Consider the following 19,354-nt stretch of genomic DNA (forward strand, 5'->3'; position numbering starts at 1 on the left):
TTAATAAATCATTTCAAGAAAGTTTTTATTCTCCTTTTATGGGAAATAGAAAAGGTTGTTAAAACATTAATTATTTTATTTGTTTTCTTTTCTCATAAAATATTTTATAAAATGGTTCATAAATAAATGATCCTTGGCATTCTTTTCCATTTTTTAACATTTTTCATTTGTTATTAATCCCTAGGTAGCTTATTATTCCATTATATCTAACTCGAGTTATAATCACGTGATTAAGCATCTTTTTTATATCCTATCTTTGAGTGTAACAATAGTGAGCTTATCTGAATGACCGAGTCATGCAATATGACTACTACCTAATGGTCCGTATGGTCACTTCATTGAAGAGATCCAACTGCTTTTGACAAACCGTCATTGCTGATTCAGCAAAAAAGAAAAAACCATCAGTGCTGGAAATTTGCTTTTGAGCATAGAAAATGAGAATAGAATGACTTTTTTGATAAAACCTCACATGCTATGTCTTGTTGTAATGTTAATATTTGATTAGAGGACATATGGTCTTGTTGTGCTGCTCTTATAGCAGTCAATGTACAATGCTTTTAAGAATTTAAGCTTATGGATGAATAAAATTCTAGCACTTTCTATAAATTTAAAAAATATAACCAAAAGAAGAAGAAGAAAGAAGTGATTTAAATATTTTGTGTTGTATGCATATTATGCAGAAGTTAACCATAGCAAGCAGCAACCATAGACACAAACGCGCGTGAATTTCAGGCATCACAGGATTTCGATGACTGTAACACGCACATGCACGTACTTACACAAGGATTATCATATAATTAGAACAATCAAATTGAACAAAACAATTACAATACTCATATATGTCAGTATGGAACATAGTTTACATCCATTTCTACTTGATCCAGATGAAGACATTCCGTGAACTTTTCCCAGAGTACAAAGGAGGAATCAAAATCTTTCATAGAACAATGAGTTTCCTATGCAGCTGCTCTCCAGTAATACCTTCATGTCCATGTCCATGTCCATGATCATGATCATGAAATATAAGCGTCAAAATTCCTACCAAACATAGCACAGAACCCACAAGAAGTTTGTCATAACGCTCCACCCAGTGAAACTTGAGCTGACTAGCACCATAAAACGATAGAGCCACGAGCGAGGTCATCACAGTTATGGTGCTGCAAATCCAATATCAAACTGTGTCAGGCTTGGTAATGGCAGCAAAGTTTCCCATAATTTTAATTTCACACAATTCAGCACCAGGAAATGATGGCTGACATCCAGGTCAATTAGAAACGTGTTGCATATTAGAGGATTAAATATTGAGGGAGAGTATCTGTTGTAACAGTAGTAACTGTAATAATAATAGTAGGAAAAAAAGAGGACATTTCAATATAGATTGTATATGTACCCCTGCCAGAATGAACCCTTTTAGGGGTTTGCAAAGCTTCTTTGCTTCAAAACAATGATGGTATAATCTAACTAATTATTACTTTCTTGAATTGCTTTAAAAAAATTTCAACAACCAATTCATGAGATAATCAAATAGATCAAAACAAAGTAACAAACGCCCAAAATATAACTTTAAGTGATACCTGAATAGCAGCACAATGATAGCAAGCACCATCATGGAAGATGAATTTCCAACAGCAAGAAATACAGGAAGTGTGGTTGCACAGGGTGACAATGCAGGAACAAGTACAAGACCAGCAACAGCCATTTTCTCCATGGGTTGGTTATGAGAATGAGTGTGACCACCCTTTCCAGACAGAAACAGCAAGACATAACTACCACCAAGAATTACAAGCAAAAGTGAAGCTAGTTTATGCACTGTTTCTTCACCAGCAATAGTATTTGCCATGGTGATTGCTGTTATACCAAGAAGTGATGTGGATACCACATGCAAAACTGCTCCAAATGCAGCTGCATGAAGAGAATAAAAGCAAAGATGATTTATCAAAACCATTGATACAATGATTTATCAATACATGTAAAAGATTGCCATTTCTACTTGTACCAGTAATTTCAATCTGTTATTAAAGAAAATACAAAAACAAAACAAAACAACCTTCTACATTGATCAGGCTTGGTTATAATTTTTGGGAAAAAATGCAAAAACACCCACAACTTTGGGTCAAAATCAAAGTGACCCAGTTCTTCTAATTTAAAATTAGAATTCCTTGAAATTCGAGAATGCCAAATTGATCATTCTAAATTGTCTTATTTTTAGTTAAAAATTCATATTTTTAGTTAAAAATTCATATTTTTAGTGGATTTTTAATTAAAAATCATTTTTATTTTCTGTTTTCTTCTTCTTCTCACCAAGACCACCATACAATGCTAGCATTAACCCAGTAATAACCCACAATGAGAGAAAAACAAAAATGAATTTTTTAAGATGAAATTTTTATTAAAGTTACTCTAAAATGAATCTTTTATTAAAATAAGACAGATACTAGACAGAAGGATCAATTTGAGCACTTCTTGAAACTAACTTCCCTCAAATTAAAGAACATGACACTAGTTTGATTTTGACCCAAATTCAGAGGGTGTTTTTCCATTTTTCCTTATACTTTGTGCAAGGATTATCCAGATCAAGAGTTGGAACTGTGGCAGCCCAACCCATCCAAATTGTGAAATCATTCCCCAGATAAAGGTGCAAAAAGGTGAGTTTGGAAGGCCTAGCCCAAGTCAAACCCATTTACTCTAAGGCTGGATTGATATTTACTAGACCTTAATTACCTGGCAACTGGTAGAACCAAACACATGGTAGAACTGGGCTGGTCTATGTTGGATAATTATGCATGTGTGTGTGTATAAGCCCATCAGCTAAGTGGGCTTTTATCTTACCAAATTCTTTTACTTATCAAAAAAAAATTTGTTGGATAGATCCAGGCATTTGGGTCATCTTTTGCTACCTCCACCCAATCAATTTAAGCCAAGCCATGAGCCATGGCTTCCCCAAATTTATCTACAAGTCAAAGAAGGATGAAAAGGCTAAGGTGGTTGAGAACAATACAAAGCTTAGCCAAGGAAGGATGAAAAGACTAAGGGTGGTTGAGAACAATAAAAAGCTTATAAATTGCATAAATCTACAGACCCCCCCATTTCTTAAAAACTTGGCAAAGACTCATGTCCTTTAGCAAATAGCATAACCCAAAAAGGCAATTATGACACAATTAGAATAAGAATCTCAACCTACGAGCCCCCAAATTTATCTACAAGTCAAAGAAGGATGAAAAGGCTAAGGTGGTTGAGAACAATACAAAGCTTAGCCAAAGAAGGATGAAAAGACTAAGGGTGGTTGAGAACAATAAAAAGCTTATAAATTGCATAAATCTACAGACCCCCCCCCCCCCCATTTCTTTAAAACTTGGCAAAGACTCATGTCCTTTAGCAAATAGCATAACCCAAAAAGGCAATTATGACACAATTAGAATAAGAATCTCAACCTACGAGCCAAAGAAGGATGACAAGGCTAAGGTGGTTGAGAACAATACAAAGCTTATTGATTGCATACATCTACAGACCCACATTTCTTAAAAACTTAGCAAAGACTCCTGTCCTTAGAAAGTAAAATGAGCATAACCCAAAGACAAAAATAACACAATTAGAATAAGAGAGCTCAACCCTACAGTATCAAGATCTAACTGACAAAGATCTGATGTTGAGTAATAATTTACATTATTATCAATTTGAGCCATTAAAAGAAGTTAAAAATAAAATTCATCAATTTAACCCATCATGGTCCCCCCCCCCCCCTTTTTTTCCTCTCTAAAGATATTTTCTCACTTGAAATTTGAAATTAACATGTCATCCTCAGCAGACAATTGCCTGACACCCAACAAATAAATAAATAAATCTTAACAATTACCCCCCAGATTTTTTTTTTCTTTTTATCTTAAAAGATCAGATAGATATCTGGTCTATACAACTTAAAAGGTACAATACTAGCTAAAGGCAATAAATTGTAGGATATGCCTTCATTAATCCAACACTGACCAATATATGTATATATATACACACACTTTAAGTAACATTGACCAATATATATTTATTTGATCAATGCCAGAAATGCAAATCTATCCAACGCAAGGCAATTGGTTCCTATTAAGATTCAAGAGTAAAGAGTTTCTTCACATGCTTATGATTGGTGGCAGAAACAGAATGATGACCCCATGTGAACAAAATTGATTCAGACCATCCCACCACACAAACTTTCTACGACAAAGCATATACTTGTTTTTGATAAGTAATGCAGTACAGGAAAAACTATGATTATCATTAGGGTAGCCAACCTAAACAATGTAAGTTATATACTCATATGTGTTGGCCAACAGGACAAGTTATCAAAGCAGCACAAATAATGTATAGAAGGCTTAAATATCCAAGTATAAAAAGGATTTATGTATTGAACACACAATTTGATGGATGGGCAAGCTTGCCAAAGATTCAATCCACTTATTTTCTTCACTTTTGATAAACTATAACCCCAGCCCCCTCTCCCGGGCAGGGAATCCCCTATCCAACCCACCCTTGATAGGCCAAGCTTGTATAATATTCTCTCTCTTTTTTCTTATTTTTTATTGGTAGGCTTGTATAATATTCTTATAACTGGGAGACAGAAGATACATATTTAGTTATAATTCTCCTAGTGAAGTAGCTCACCTCTTACAACAGGGACATCAGAACCACATCATGGAGGGACATCTTATGTTATTTTCTATTGGTAATTACACATGCACTCGGTGGGTTCAATTGGTGGGTCTTGAACCCATGACCTTGCCTTCCACCTTGTTCTTACAAGGGGAGGGATGAGGTGCCATCACGATAGAGCTCGTTGGTAAAATATGGCCATTCTTAAAAATTGAAAACTTGGCCAGTAACTTTGAAGGACAACATCTCCCAATCGTGAAGACTATGAACACTCTTTGACCACAAATCATCTAGACAGCATCAAAATAAGCCACAAGAAACTACCTGAATATAAAATATACACCCATCTATCAAACCATCATCTAAACTTCCAACTTCTCTTCCAAAACACTTCAATGTTTTCCTTCATTGGGGCGGGGGGGTGGTCATGCAACTACATTTAAATTTTTCCAGTTACTGAGTTACATGCTCTTCAAATTGAATAAAGCACACAACAACCAACAAAGGAAAGACAACAGATTACATTCTTCAAAATAAAAAATAGTAGGATTATATGCAGTACTCTCCAGGGAGAGTGGAAGGCAATCGAATATAAAGAAATAAGTTGTCTCATACCACTACCATCAATCAACAAAAACCAAGCCTTAGCCCCAAAGTTTGGAGATATCAACAGACTAAGTTGAGATTAGCTTCATGTATTATTTTCCGTCATTCTATTATATTTAAAGTCATACTCTTTGTTACCTCCTTAATTTACACTTCTTTTTTACTACTTCTACTAATGTTATATTAGGCCTTCTACCCTTTTTCCATTTCCAAATCCTATATTTCCACTTATCTATCTACACTCATTTTATGGAAATATATAGACTCATTTTATGAACATGTTGCTTCATTATATACCAACATTCAGTACCACAGATCTCAATTAGCACTTCCTCCCTTTGCAAATTCTAGGTGGAGAGTCTGATCATGAATCCAAGACCCATTAAGTGTGTGTGTAAGTTAACCCCAAAAAAAAAGAAAAAAAACATTTTATCAGTTTATTTTACAAAAGCCTTGAAACACAAAGACATTGTTGGCCTCTTGTATGAGGAGAACTAGTGTTCAAATCCCCCTTCCCCCAAAGATAAAACATTCAGCACCATAGAGCATAGGTAATCTTATAGCAATTTTGCAAAATTTTCTCTTTTAACAAAATAGGTGTTGTATGTTCATGAAATACTCATGACGAGCTTCTTCTCCACCTGCTCTTATCTTATGATTCACATCCTCCTCAAACTCTCCATCTTTATGAATTAGTGATCCAACATATCTAAAAAGTGAAAACTCTAGCTCTTTGGTATCTCTAAACCACCAAGTCGTACATGGAGTCTCCTTCATCATTATATCTATATCTATTAAACTTGTATTCCATCCAGTTTGTTTTAGTTCTACTTGGCCAGAAGTCTTTAAACTCTAAAGCATCTCTCAAAAAATTCCTAACTTGACATTTAGCTCCACATCATTGGGAAAAGAAGAACACACCAAGTAATTTCATCTTGATAGTAAATTCCTTTGCAATGCATATAACAGAACAATGCATAGGAAGCTTTTAATTTGGGGAAGAAAAAAAAGTATATATATAGAGAGAGAGAGAAAGAACGTACTGACGAGGAGAGTGCGGGAAAGGGTCCATTTCTGAGCGCGGCCGACGATGGAGAAAGGGAGCCAGTGCGTGGGAATGAAGGAATGAAGAAGCGATACCGTCGCGATTCCTCCGATTGTTGACAGATCTTCCGCGCTTATACTTCCCAATGCCATTGCCTTCACTTTTTTCACTTTTTTCTTTTCTTCTTCTTTCTTTTTTTTTTCGATTTGCGCAACACCTTCTCACAATAACAACAACAACATATGGTTCTAAAAATAAAAATAAAATCTTTGTTTTGAGATCTGAGAACTGATACGGTGTTAATAATAATTTGCACTAGTTTTACCTTTACTGCTTCTATCTATTTTTATTAGTTAGAGTTGAGAAGACGGGTCCCATTTCCTATTCTGTTTTAACAAATTGGATGATTTTTATTTTTTTATTATATCGGTTTTCACGTTTACCAGTTTTTGGTTTTGGGCCTTTTCGCTAAACTTGGGTGGGCTTCGGTTCGGTTATCAAGTTTCATCTTCTTTTTTTTTTATTGGAAATCTAATAATTGTTAATAAAGAAATTTAATAGCCTCAAGTAATCATTGACATTATCTTTCTTTCTTTGTTAAATCTGGAAGCAACCGCAATACACATATGAAATGGTTCCTCATAAACTGTCTATTTTTTTATTCTATATACTAAATAATGCAAGATGAGTACCATGTCAATGCATGTTGTAAACAATGAAAAAGTTTAGCTCCATAAGGCTTGGACTTTGGAGCTAAATTTTGTCCTTTAAGCAAACTACTCTACTGATTTCAGCTCTTGTTGATTTGAGGCTGAATTTTATTTTATTTAAATAAAAAAATTCTGTGAGGGACGAGGTTTTCTTCCAAAACAATATGAAAGTGGCAAAGAAAGCAAATGAAGTCAGAGAAACGTTTTGAATACGAAAGGCACCCTTTCAAAAACTTGGGCGAATTTTCTTGATTTATATACCGTTTAATTATCATTATCGAACATGTTTTAGTGTTTTTATTTTGTAAACACGTTTTTAAGTTGCATCATTCTTCGGTTTTTCCTTACCACCCCAAAGAGTTGTATCTTTGTAAACACATTTTTGTTTCAAATTCAATAGAAAGCACTTTTTAGAAATACCACACTACAACACCTATTATAATACAGACTAGAAGTGTTTGCGGATCCAAGTCGTTTGAAATTGCACATCATCCTTTGTAATTGCATAAAGAACAGCAAAACTATGTTCCCTTGAAACGTTTTTTTCAAGGATCTTTTCCTTGCCATATGAAATTAGAGCTCAACATGCAGACTAAATATAAATATTCTCGGCGGATCTAGACCAATACCATTTGATTTTTTTTTTTTTGTGCAATGACAAAGTTGCTCATATCCATTGAATCTACAGACAGGTAATCCAACACAACCACATTGTCGCAACAAATTGAAGCCTTGCAACAACTTGTTAACCTTTGTTTGGAAGCTTCAATGAGAAATGCATAAGAAAAATAAACAACAGGAAATAAATTAAAGACCCACGTCTTTGTGATATAATTTGGTTCGAATACAGCCTAGAATATAAAATATTAGGTCTCAACACAATACTACCAAAAATACCATCAAAGCAGCTTAGTTCTATCGAAACCATTCCAGTTAAAAAACATAAAAGCCTGCCTTGAAGCAAAACATTCAGCCTCTCAATCCAAAGAACAAGATAAATGCCACCAAAATCTAGAACTTCTACAATGCGCAGCTTAATGGTCACCGGGCATGCTCTTGATGATATCAGAATCACCTGAAAGCATAAAATATCACAACAAATCAGTAAAAACTACGTAGTTTAAAACTAAGAAAGGATGAGTGGCTCAACACATACCAGGATCAATTATACTGAGGCAGCACACTCTGTAATATTTTCCACAGGCAGTCCCCAAGTCAACATTGTCTGAAAAATGAAGACAGTCATTTTAGGAAAACTTTATTATAAAGGAGATCAAGGAACAGATTATGTTCACTTACAACTTTTTACATCAATAGTATGTAATAGTTATTACCATAGTCATTACCATTAAAGCATTTCAACAGAAAAAGACCGCAGGAACACAATAAGACAAACATAGCTCTTTCATATAAAAAACTGCAGAACACCTATGCTAATATTATAGCACAATCAGCACACTTAGAAACATCATCGATATTTAAATTGCAGAAAGCATAGATAATAAACCACTAGGTAAACCACTATATCTCCATATAAAACACAAAACCTTCAACATATGATAAATTTTGTGTTAATAATAAACTGCAATTTCACTTTCTTGGAAATCAAACCAAGTCTACCCTAAAATCCATACCAATTTCGTATCAGATATAAACCACCATGACAAATAGCAACAGGATACCTACCAACTTTACACTTTTCCCCATTTTTCTTAGGGATAGAAATTAAAGAAAGAAAAGTAATGGGACCAAGGATAAAATAACCAAATCTATAAAAATAAAAAATTACAATATGTCTGCAAGAATGAAGGTTTAGGGCTTCCCCCCATGTGCTGATCATTAATCTTGATCCTTTCCACCTACATATATCAACAGCAATACGTTGTGTGTATACATTATACATACATGCCTAGCTGCATACACGTGGACATTAGTTTTGAGGGAAAGAGGTATAAAGAGTCCATTCAAAATATTTACTTATTCCACTCACAAAAATTTCTCTTATGACTTTGCTTTAACCGAGATTTTTGTGACCTTAAAACCTCTTGAGGAATCCTGAGGCCTCTAGCTATCAGAATACGACAAAATGAAACTTAGAAGGATCTTAAGGAGTATTAGTTTGGTTAATCATGTTTATGGAATACAGTAAAGAATATCAAAACGGTGAACTGAAAATCAAAATCATAGTAATCATAAAAAGGCAACAACAAATATGCCAAAGTTTAAAAGTTCCTTTTACTGTTTTTCAAGAATCAGTAACCACAGGAATGGCACAAGTTATTTGACAGCTTAGTGAAAAAATTCGGCCACATATACATCATTAAACCAGGTAATTCTCAATTGGGCAACAAATAAAAACAGTGCAAACACTGTAATTAACATAAATGGAAGCAACCGCCCATTCTCGATAAAACAAATAGAAGAAGAGTAAACAATAAACATTACATACCAAAAGAATAAACATAAGCTTTCTGAAACATCCAATCCAACATACAGGTAAAAACAAGGACACTAAAATCGAAATGTGTGCTTTAAGATTGATGGCAAACGTGATATTTTAAGGTTCGAATTTAGATACTCACTTCCGTTGTAGTGGTGAACTCCAACCTTCGCCAACATAGCATAGTACTCAATCTCAGACTTACGCAGAGGAGGGCAGTTGTTGGCAATGATGATCAGCTTACCTACAATAAACAAACATATAAATTATTTTACTTAAACAAACCCAAATCAAAATTCACGCAGTTTATAAACCACAATAGAGCTAAACTAAAAGCTAGCAGATAAAAATAATTTTACACGAAAATACTCGGCGAGTTGTTCATGGGATGACAAATATCCAGCAGTATTTTCAGCTAAAACAGAACCACATGGGGGTTTTGAGTAATACTAAAAACCCCATTACAGGAAAACAATGGGATTTTGTATATTTTTCCAAATATTCATAATAATAGTATAACCATGGTGAAACTTTGAAACTACAATCAACAACATAAACAAAGGTCCATACAATATCAGAAACACAACATTTAAGCTATTATATAATAACAAATTGAATCATTCAATCCTCTTTTGCGCCTAGTAATGAACTGATCGATAATCCTCTGATCCCAGAAATGAAACGACTCAGCTCAAAAACAACATGGTATAAATCATTAATATTGAATTCAATGTAATTGTTGTTATAAACTGTGAGTTTGATGATAAAGAAAAAAAAAATAACTAAAACTCAAGGAAATAGAGATCTGGAAGAAAATAAAAATACCTTTGGAATTCCTGAGGGATTTGAGGACGGTCTTGTAACCCAAGGTGTACTTGCCACTCTTCATGACGAGGGCAAGCCTGTTGTTGATACTCTCATGGGTCTTCTTCTGCAAGAAGAAGAAAGTGTTACATGAATAACAAATGTCAAATCTAATTCCTATACACCATTAGAATACGAAAGAGAAAAATGAAAGAGAGAGGCAGAGAGAAAGAGAGATTTACGGTCTTCTTGGCGGCCACCATGGTTGGGGTTTGGGTTTGGGTTTTGGTTGGTGTGAGGATGAGAGTGTTGCAGCTGCAGAGCACAGAGAGCGAAAGAGAGGTTTGCTTCCAATACGGCGAAGGAACTCTAGGGCAGAATGAAGGACCTCGTTTATACAGAGAGTACAACTAGGGTTTCAAGGGTTATTATATGGGATCTGTTTGGATTCAGGTTTATGTTACACTCTGTCACGGGTCTGTATAACCTAACTCCGGATAATTCTATCCTACTTTTACTAGACTTTTTCTTATACATGACAAAACTGGCTGAAATTTGCTGGTCCGACCCGAACCTGCCCATTTTCAACCCACCTGAACTTGCACATTTTGTTTCGAATTAAATATGGGCCAACCCATGGCCTGCTTGTTTTTTTGTGGACCAACCCAATCAGAGCCACAGCCCGCCCGTTTTTTTTACCTTTTTTTTTCCTAAAAAATATTTAAAAACTATATGGCATTATGACAAGGTGTGCTACACTACTCCTAGGTACATAACATTATTATAAAACGCGCAATGACCTATGATCCGGCAATTCTACCCCTTATTTACTAAAATAAAAAATAAAAAGTTAAATGAAATGGAAAAATATATATACTAAGAAATAGTAATATACTAATTAGTATTTAACAACATGTCCAATTTTTTTTTTTATCCAAGTCTGTCTATTTAATTTTAATATCTATACTACTATTTAAGGGGCTTCTCCTGTTTGGATTCCTATTTTTTTTAGTTCAAAAATGCCCCTACAGTCCTATGTTTAAATAGAGTCAAAACTAAAGGACAATACGGTAAAAACTCATTTTTTTTAGTTCAAAGATGCCCCTATAGCCTTATGTTTAAGTAGAGACAAAACTAAAGGACAATCCGGTAAAAATGCAACTCCAACTCCCACTAAAATATTGCCTAAAAAATAGGACCACTCTCCTATTAATTTTTAAATTGATTTATTCACTTATAAATTAGATTTTTAAAATAAAAATTATATATATATAAAATAATTAAATACAGTTTTTTTATACAAAATAGGACCACTAAAAAAGAAAAGTCTCATCGCACGCGCGAAACGCGTGTGATGAGACTAGTAGTATTGATGGTAATAATCTATACTATTATTTAAGGGGCTTCTCCTGTTTGGATTCCACATTTTTTAGTTCAAAAATGCCCATCCTCCCCTACGTTTAAGTAGAGATAAAATTAAAGGACAATCCGGTAAAAATGCAACTCTAACTCCCACTAAAATATTGCCTAAAAAATAGGATCACTCTTTTATTAATTTTCAAATTAATTTATTCACTTATAAATTAGATTTTCAAAATAAAAATTATATATAATAAAAAGACAAATAGGACCACTAAAAAAAAAAAAAAAAACCCTCATCGCACGCGCAAAGCGCGTGTAATGAGGCTAGTATAATATACTAATATCTATCTTCTCTAAGTATATAACTAGCACGAATCTACAAACCCCAGTCACAGTGAGTCAGTGACAATTGACAAAGTGACAAACAATAAACAAAATAAAATAATACAATAGTGACTCAAACGAAATAATTGCAATTTTTTTTAATGACTAGGAATTTGAGCATTATGAAAGTTGTCGTAGTGCCAAAAAGAAAAATATCAATTGGACTTGTATTTAGAAGAGCCTAGATTTAGCAAAAAACAAAATTCAAAGTTTGAAGTTCTCCCTTGGTGGAAATAACATTACAACCAGTTTTCGGAGCTCTCTTTAATGGCACAATATCTCATGAACACAAGGAAAAAAAATCTAAATCAAATTTTAGCACTGGAAAAAAAATTATAATTGCGTATCAATCACGTCTTTTGCCTAAGAACATGGAAGCTACGTTGTGCACTTAAAGTTGGTTATATGGATTCAAATGTATTTTAATTTACTAATAGAGTCATATAAATTATACATTTTTAACTCTTTATTGATAAGTTTTGATTTGCTTTCATGATACACTTATGTTATATTAAAATATTGTGTTTTAGATGAAGATATTGATGAAATTGGCCAACTTAAGCTACAATTCGCAAGTATGAATATTTGTAATGCTAAATCTACTACTAACGTTGAGTAGATTGAGGTATCATTTTTATAAAATATTTACTTGTTTTTCTTTACTTAAATTGCTATGTTCATTTTTAAAGGTTTTATTTTACATTAGTTTCTCTTTCTATATAATCTAACGTTATTATTATTTTAAATGTAACGGGAATTTGTGCACTTAAGAAGACTAATAACTTGACATAGTCCATAACATTTAGCTTTGTTTTTTTGTTTTTTGTTCTTTTGTGGGAATTATATCATTAGTGAACTATGAATTTGAAGTACGTAAAAAAAGTTAGTCATACTAAAATGTCAAAATTGTTTGATTTCCACGGATATGGAAATCTTTATGTTTTTTTGGTTTGTTTGTTTTTTTCCCTTCACATCACATGTATAACAGTAAATTAGTAACAAATAGTCTAACTATTTGATTTGATTCATTCACTTTAAAAAGTTGGCATTTATTTGTTTTTTTATTTTTTACGTGAAAAACCCGATTGACCCGATTCGTTTTCAACCTGTCTAAAATGGCCAGTTTTTGGCCTGGCCTAATTTGGTCTGCAACCCAAATAACCCGACCCAACCGTTTGCCACGTCTGTCTTTCTATTTAAATTTTTAGGCCTTCTTCTATGTGGTTGCATTGACTGATGAACCACTCTATTCAATTTAATTTTTCTTGGAAAAAAATAACTTTTTTTGTTGTATTGGTTTATACAATAATGTCATTGAATTCAATTGAGAAACCTAATGACCAACACCTAAAAAATTGTAACTAAAATTTTAGGTTTAATAAAATACAGTCATGGTGGACGAGGATAATGATGGTAAGACAATTTTTGTTTTGAATTGAGGTGTACATGAGTCATGTTAGGTTGGGTTGCATTGTGGGGTATTTTTCAACCTACTATGATTACATTGAGAAATCTTCAACCTAAGCTCTAAAATCTAACCCAACCTAACATTCTTAGGCTGTGTTGGATTGTGTTGTAAAGTTACCTATGTTATTAATAGTTTTAGAAATATATATTTTACGTTTTTTAATTAATTAATTTTGTAATTTAGTTTAAATTAGTTTGATTTATTTTTTAATTTAAAGACTTAATTTTGTCAAAAATTGGAGTATTGAACCTAATTGCGTAAGTTGAAATAATTTATTGAATAATAAACTTAAATAGTTGAATGGAACTGACAGTTTTATTACCTTTAACAGAAATCCAATATAAATGTGGAGGCACCAAAAGATTAAACACTGTGTGTGACAATTCATAATTTTTAAATTTGTATAAATGACAATTCATTTTGTGTGTGTCTAGTATTGTTGAATCATAAGACAAAGTATATAAGAGCACTTGTATCAGTCAATGCAAAATGACTTAAATAAAAAATTTGGGTCAATCAACCAACTTCCTCTATTGTTGCAATGAGTGATAAATACGTGCACAACAAATAAGAATTTGATTTGATACATACAAAATTATACTTCAATTTTAGAATATAATTGAATTTTCTCCCAACTTTTGCTATATATATGATTATTACGACCGTTTCCTAATCTTTAACTATAGTATAATATGGAGTAGGGATACTTGTTTTCTCTTTAGCAATGATTTTAAAATGGTAGTTTTTATATATTCTTAATTGTGTTGGTTGAATCCCAAGGGATTGGCTAAGTGGTTCATAAGTTCTCATGATATCTATGAGATATTGGATTTGAAACCTCTTGTAAGTATCTTGGGGCCACCCCAACTACTTGTAATAACATGGTATGCATGGACGGGGAGACTGCATACACCCAATGGAATAATCAAATATTCAAAGAGGTCTATATTCCCTTGTTTGTTATAAAAAAAAAAAACTATGTTAGTTGAAATCTTTATTTTCTCTAATCGTAATATGTAATTAGGGAAAAGTTAATGGACATCCCGAGAGTACTGGTTTATAAAATATTTATAGAAACATTTTATGGCAAAAGAAAGAAGTAGTTGATTTTTTTTATATATAATTTTGGGAAAATTACAACTTACCCACCTGTGGTTTGACTAAAATTTAAGTTGTCTACCTGTGATTTAAAATTTGACACTTTACCTACTTGAGGTTTGACCAAAATTTAAGTTGTCTACCTGTAATTTGAAATTCCATGATGAAAGTGTTCCGATGGATAGTTTTTTATCTTATTTAATCTTGTATTTTTATGTTTATTGTGTTTTTTGAGAAGATAGACATAAAAGTTGAGCAAAATTACATATTTAGCTTTGTTTTTAACATATGTAGTTATAGAAATCTAATTAAGCTAACCCCAGGTAGGTAAAATGTCAAATTTTAAACCATAGGTAGGCAACTTAAATTTTGACCAAACCACAGGTGGGTAAATTGTAATTTGCCCTATAATTTTATATACTTTTCTTTAAAGTGGTATCAAAACCTTTATAAAATGGTCCATCATCAAATGTCCTAAGGGTATCAGTTAACTAGACACATGTAACCAGGGACGGAGGCATTCATTGACCAAGGGGGGCAGTGGCCCCCCATAATTTTAAAAAAAAATTATATATATATATATGTATTAATTTTAGTAATTTTGTTCTATAAAATTACATTTTACCACCTTAACAATATTATTGAATCTTTTTAGAGTAACGTTAAAGATACAAACTTATTTACAATATTTTTATAAACTGTTGAGGTATAAATTCTTATTGGTTTGCATCTGGGTTATTACTTGCATTATTTTTTTACTTATCAATAATCACTCACTATATCATCAATATACTTCTAGCACTTTTCTCATTTTAAAGGCCTTTAAAAAAATTTATAGATTTAAAATCTAAAACAACATATACTAGCCCAAAAACATTTGTGCAACAACAAAAATCACCAATAGCATAGCTAAAAAAAATTAAGTCTAATAAATCAATTTTACTCAAATAAACAGCTGCCCTTTAAAAAGTTTTAAATATAATAATTTTGTCTTTACCTAGCAAATGCACACATTAAAAACTAAAAAAAAAATCTCCACGACTAAGAAGTTGCCAAACTAGAGGTCAAAGTCGCCCCCCTTAACTTAAAATCCTGGCTCCGTCCCTGCATGTAACAATCATTTTCACTTAGAGGTGAATCTCACATGTGTGGACCTATCTCCATGTAAGAGGGATGTTATATATAACGGCAACTATGGGTGTTCATGGTGCAATTCGGTGTGGCTTTAGGTCATTTGTATCACCACACTTTGCGGTGCAATTTGATCAAAACCAACACCGCATTGCACCTCTATTTTGTGGTCACATGTGTGGTGTGGTTCGATGCAATATACAATGTGCGGTTTGGTCGATTTTGGACTAATATATTTTTCAAGATGTCATGGCTAATTACTAGTTTACTATTAATAACTGTGGCAGTATGAGAGTGAGTTTCAACAAAATATAACATGCGTAACAAAAAAAATAACACAAATATATACAAAGATAGGAATATATATATATATATCCAAAACAAATTAACAATAAACTAAAAAAAAACCACAAATATATATATATAAAACAATATGCGCGCCTACACACACACACACACACACACACACACACATATATATTGTGGAAGGGTGGGAAATCGAGGACAAGAATGAATGAGAGAAAATCAAGGCAGTAGAGGCACACCTTAGAAAGTTTTGTCAATAAGCCTTTAGAGCAAGTGTGATTAAGGCAACCACATAAAACTCGAGAATATCGAAATGCCCGAGAAACCCGAGGATGTTGATACATCCCTAGAAGGACCAAGGAGTAGTTATGAAGACTACCAAACACGTAACCAAGGAAAGGAAGGGAAGTTTATCATTAAGCGGAGGAATTATGGGTATAATAGATAAAACATCCATCACCTCCGCATTTAATGCTCTGCACCCATTTAGCTGGCTGCATTAATGGTGGAATGACCCCTGAACAGTGTCATCACAACTCACAACCTAATAGGTAGACCTTTTGGTAAGGCCATGATGGGATAAATATAAGAGGAAATAAGCCTTGGCCGTCCAAGTGGAAGGTCAGTATACAACCTGGATGACTATATAAGAGAAAGAGATGCCTACGAAGAAGGGGATCAAGAATTGCAAGGAAGAAAAATAGAGAGAAAGTGAGAGTGATAGTATTGTCATACAAGAACAAGTGTAAACCTTCACCTCGGACTAAAACCGAGGAGCATAGTTGAATCAATCCAAGACTTGTATTTATCAGTTTTCCCTAACTTACATATATACCAAGCACACATTTCAACATCATTTGATTAACTTGTTCAAAAAAGGGTAACTAAGGTTGATTAGCATCCCACCTTTATAAGTAAATTGTGTGAGGTTGAATTTGGGCTTAACCAATTTTGACCCGCCACACACACATGCACACATATATACATACATATATATTAAAATTTTGAACTTTTAATTTTGTGATAGTGAGATGGAAGAGTCGATAAAGTTTCAAACTTTTTTTTTTGTTTGAGAATAAAGTTTTGAACTTTTGATATTGTATTTAACCAAAACAAAACTATTTTAATGTGGAATTGTAACACACTAATGCTAGGCCACTTACTTCATATAATATTCAAATATATTTAATATAAATATAAATATAAATATAAATAATATAAATATAAATATATATATATTAATAATTACTCCATTTTGTGGGCGATTTTGGTTGATTCATGTGCGGTTGTATGGTTTGGTGAACACCCATAACAGTAACACATGATTGGTTTGAAGTTGGGCTAAAACTTATATATACAATATCTTAGATGCATAATATTAGGTTCTCCAATTAAATTTAAATATTTGGTTGCAATTAACCACTAAAACATAAACAATGATGTATTTTCAAAGGATAATTAAGTTAAATGAACCTGAGTTTTTTAATCTAATTGAATACTTCGTATAAGGTATTGTACCTTCATATGGCATTAGCTCTTTTTTCTAGTTAAGGAATTAATTGTAATAGAATGATGAATCTATCTCTTAGTCTTTTTGCCAATAATTGGATGAGTAAAATCATAATATATATATTTTAAAGTAGTAAGTCCATGGAAAAAAAAAATATGTATTTTTATTTTAGGATTAAACAAAGGATTCACTACAACAAGTATAAATTGTTCTAGTTAATTCAATTAGTAAAATTTATGATGGTTGAATAAGAGATTTGAAATTTAATCCTTACTTATACCAAAAACCAATTTATGTCTTTGTTTGATAATAAATAGTACAATCATTAGAAGTGGACGCCAAAGATTGAAACTCTAAAAAAATAGTCATCAAATTGTTAAAGCTATAAGATTTATCATTTTTAAGTTTTTATTTTATAATTTTTTTTTTTGGTTAGAAACAAACACACACACAAGGGAGAGGAAAGATGTTATAACATAAAGGTATACCACAAATTCTACTAAAAAATCACGGTAACTTTTATGAGAGTGCGAGGTAAGTTATACTACACATAACACACTTTCTCAAGCAATGTGAGACAATTACCTTTTTTTTTTTTTTTTTTTTTGAGAAACACCATTTTAAGTTGATGGAGTGATTATGTACTCTAAATTCAAGGGGTTATGATAAAAATAAAAAACAACTATAGGGATTAGGGAGAGAGAAAGAGAGTGGTCTATATGATTGTTTTGACAATTTTAGTATTTCACTATATATACTTTGTAACAAATTATGAAAAAGTATAGAACCATGAAAATTTTCACAACTTCTTACTACAATTGTGACATAACAAAGTGTGATTAAAGAAAAAAAAATATTGAGTCCATGTGTAAGTGACAAAAGTGGCTTTACGTGCATCTTAGGGTGATCACACCCTGACTTGCTAAAAAATGTACATATAAACTTGAAAGAAAAGAAAAAAATCATATATATATATATATACACACACACACGCTAAACTAATATATTTTGATTACTATGATAAAAATATTCACGACCTTGATTTGAGAATTACAAGAATTTCGATTCGATAAAAATAAGAATAATGTTACATTCATAATATTTTTACAATAATTCATAACAAATCTTACGTGATAAGCTGAAATCGGTTACTAATTCTAATTTGGGTCCAACATTGACGTCACTTTTTAAACCACTAATAACAAATTGTTGTATAAGATTTGTTTTAAAAATGTTGTTGACGTGCATTACTTCAAAAAATAACTCTGGGCCCTCAAGAAAAATATTGTAGTCATGGGCTCTCCTAAACAGTGTCGGCAATTATGCTCTTTTTGGCTTTACAGTGACAATTATTTTGCATTTTCTTAGCAATTTAGCTCACAGTTGTAGCAGATATCATCATCCGTTTTTCTTCATATTTTCTATTATAATTTCAATTCTCTTACTTTATTATTCTCATCTCATTATTTTCAATTCCCACTTCATCTCTAATCAATCATTTTTTTTCTTCTCTTTTTTAGTTAAAAAATGGTAACACTTATGGTATTTTTGTATTTTTTTTGTGATATTGATATATTTAAGTTATTTTTTTTATCTACAGTCATTGCTAAAAAAAGTTATTTTTTAATTATTAAATTTGCTATAATTTAAGATTTCTAGCGATGGCTTTAAAAATGCCGCCGCATACCTTTGGTGCGATGGTCACTCCACAAGAATAAGTGCTTGTAAGGCGTGGAAGGTAAGGGCCGGGATTTAAGTCTCCAAGAGGGAGCTTCACACACATATACATTTAGATTAGGCTAGACTAGAATTCGATCTTGTATAAAAAAAAGAAAAAAAAATGATGACTTTAAAA

General features: G+C 32.4%; 2 protein-coding genes across 2 annotated transcripts; both read right to left on the bottom strand.

Moving 5' to 3' along the window:
- Positions 1-643: 643 nt before the first annotated feature.
- LOC142608178 (uncharacterized) lies at positions 644-6,687 on the bottom strand. Its single transcript, XM_075779889.1, has 3 exons — positions 6,285-6,687; positions 1,575-1,902; positions 644-1,157 (listed from the first exon to the last, which is right to left on the bottom strand). The coding sequence occupies exons 1-3, from the start codon at positions 6,436-6,438 to the stop codon at positions 938-940; spliced, it is 702 nt and encodes a 233-aa protein (XP_075636004.1). The 5' UTR covers positions 6,439-6,687; the 3' UTR covers positions 644-937.
- A 1,112-nt stretch (positions 6,688-7,799) lies between these two features.
- LOC142608045 (large ribosomal subunit protein eL30) lies at positions 7,800-10,636 on the bottom strand. The gene is made up of 5 exons (XM_075779747.1): positions 10,483-10,636; positions 10,262-10,367; positions 9,579-9,680; positions 8,153-8,221; positions 7,800-8,071 (listed from the first exon to the last, which is right to left on the bottom strand). Exons 1-5 carry the CDS (start codon positions 10,501-10,503, stop codon positions 8,031-8,033), a joined length of 339 nt encoding a protein of 112 aa, XP_075635862.1. The 5' UTR covers positions 10,504-10,636; the 3' UTR covers positions 7,800-8,030.
- Positions 10,637-19,354: the final 8,718 nt, after the last annotated feature.

This window comes from Castanea sativa, chromosome 8 (genome assembly GCF_040712315.1).
Source record: "Castanea sativa cultivar Marrone di Chiusa Pesio chromosome 8, ASM4071231v1".
In the NCBI taxonomy this organism is placed as follows: domain Eukaryota; kingdom Viridiplantae; phylum Streptophyta; class Magnoliopsida; order Fagales; family Fagaceae; genus Castanea; species Castanea sativa.

Coding starts and splice junctions, on each gene's coding strand:
- LOC142608178 (XM_075779889.1), bottom strand. CDS start 6,438: ATGGCATTGGGAAGTATAAGCGCGGAAGATCTGTCAACAATCGGAGGA. Junction 1,903..6,284: donor TTCCCGCACTCTCCTCGTCA/GTACGTTCTTTC, acceptor CTCTTCATGCAG/CTGCATTTGGAGCAGTTTTG. Junction 1,158..1,574: donor ATCATTGTGCTGCTATTCAG/GTATCACTTAAA, acceptor TTGGATTTGCAG/CACCATAACTGTGATGACCT.
- LOC142608045 (XM_075779747.1), bottom strand. CDS start 10,503: ATGGTGGCCGCCAAGAAGACC. Junction 9,681..10,261: donor ATCCCTCAGGAATTCCAAAG/GTATTTTTATTT, acceptor TGTTTATTGTAG/GTAAGCTGATCATCATTGCC. Junction 8,222..9,578: donor AGTTCACCACTACAACGGAA/GTGAGTATCTAA, acceptor TTCATTTTTCAG/ACAATGTTGACTTGGGGACT.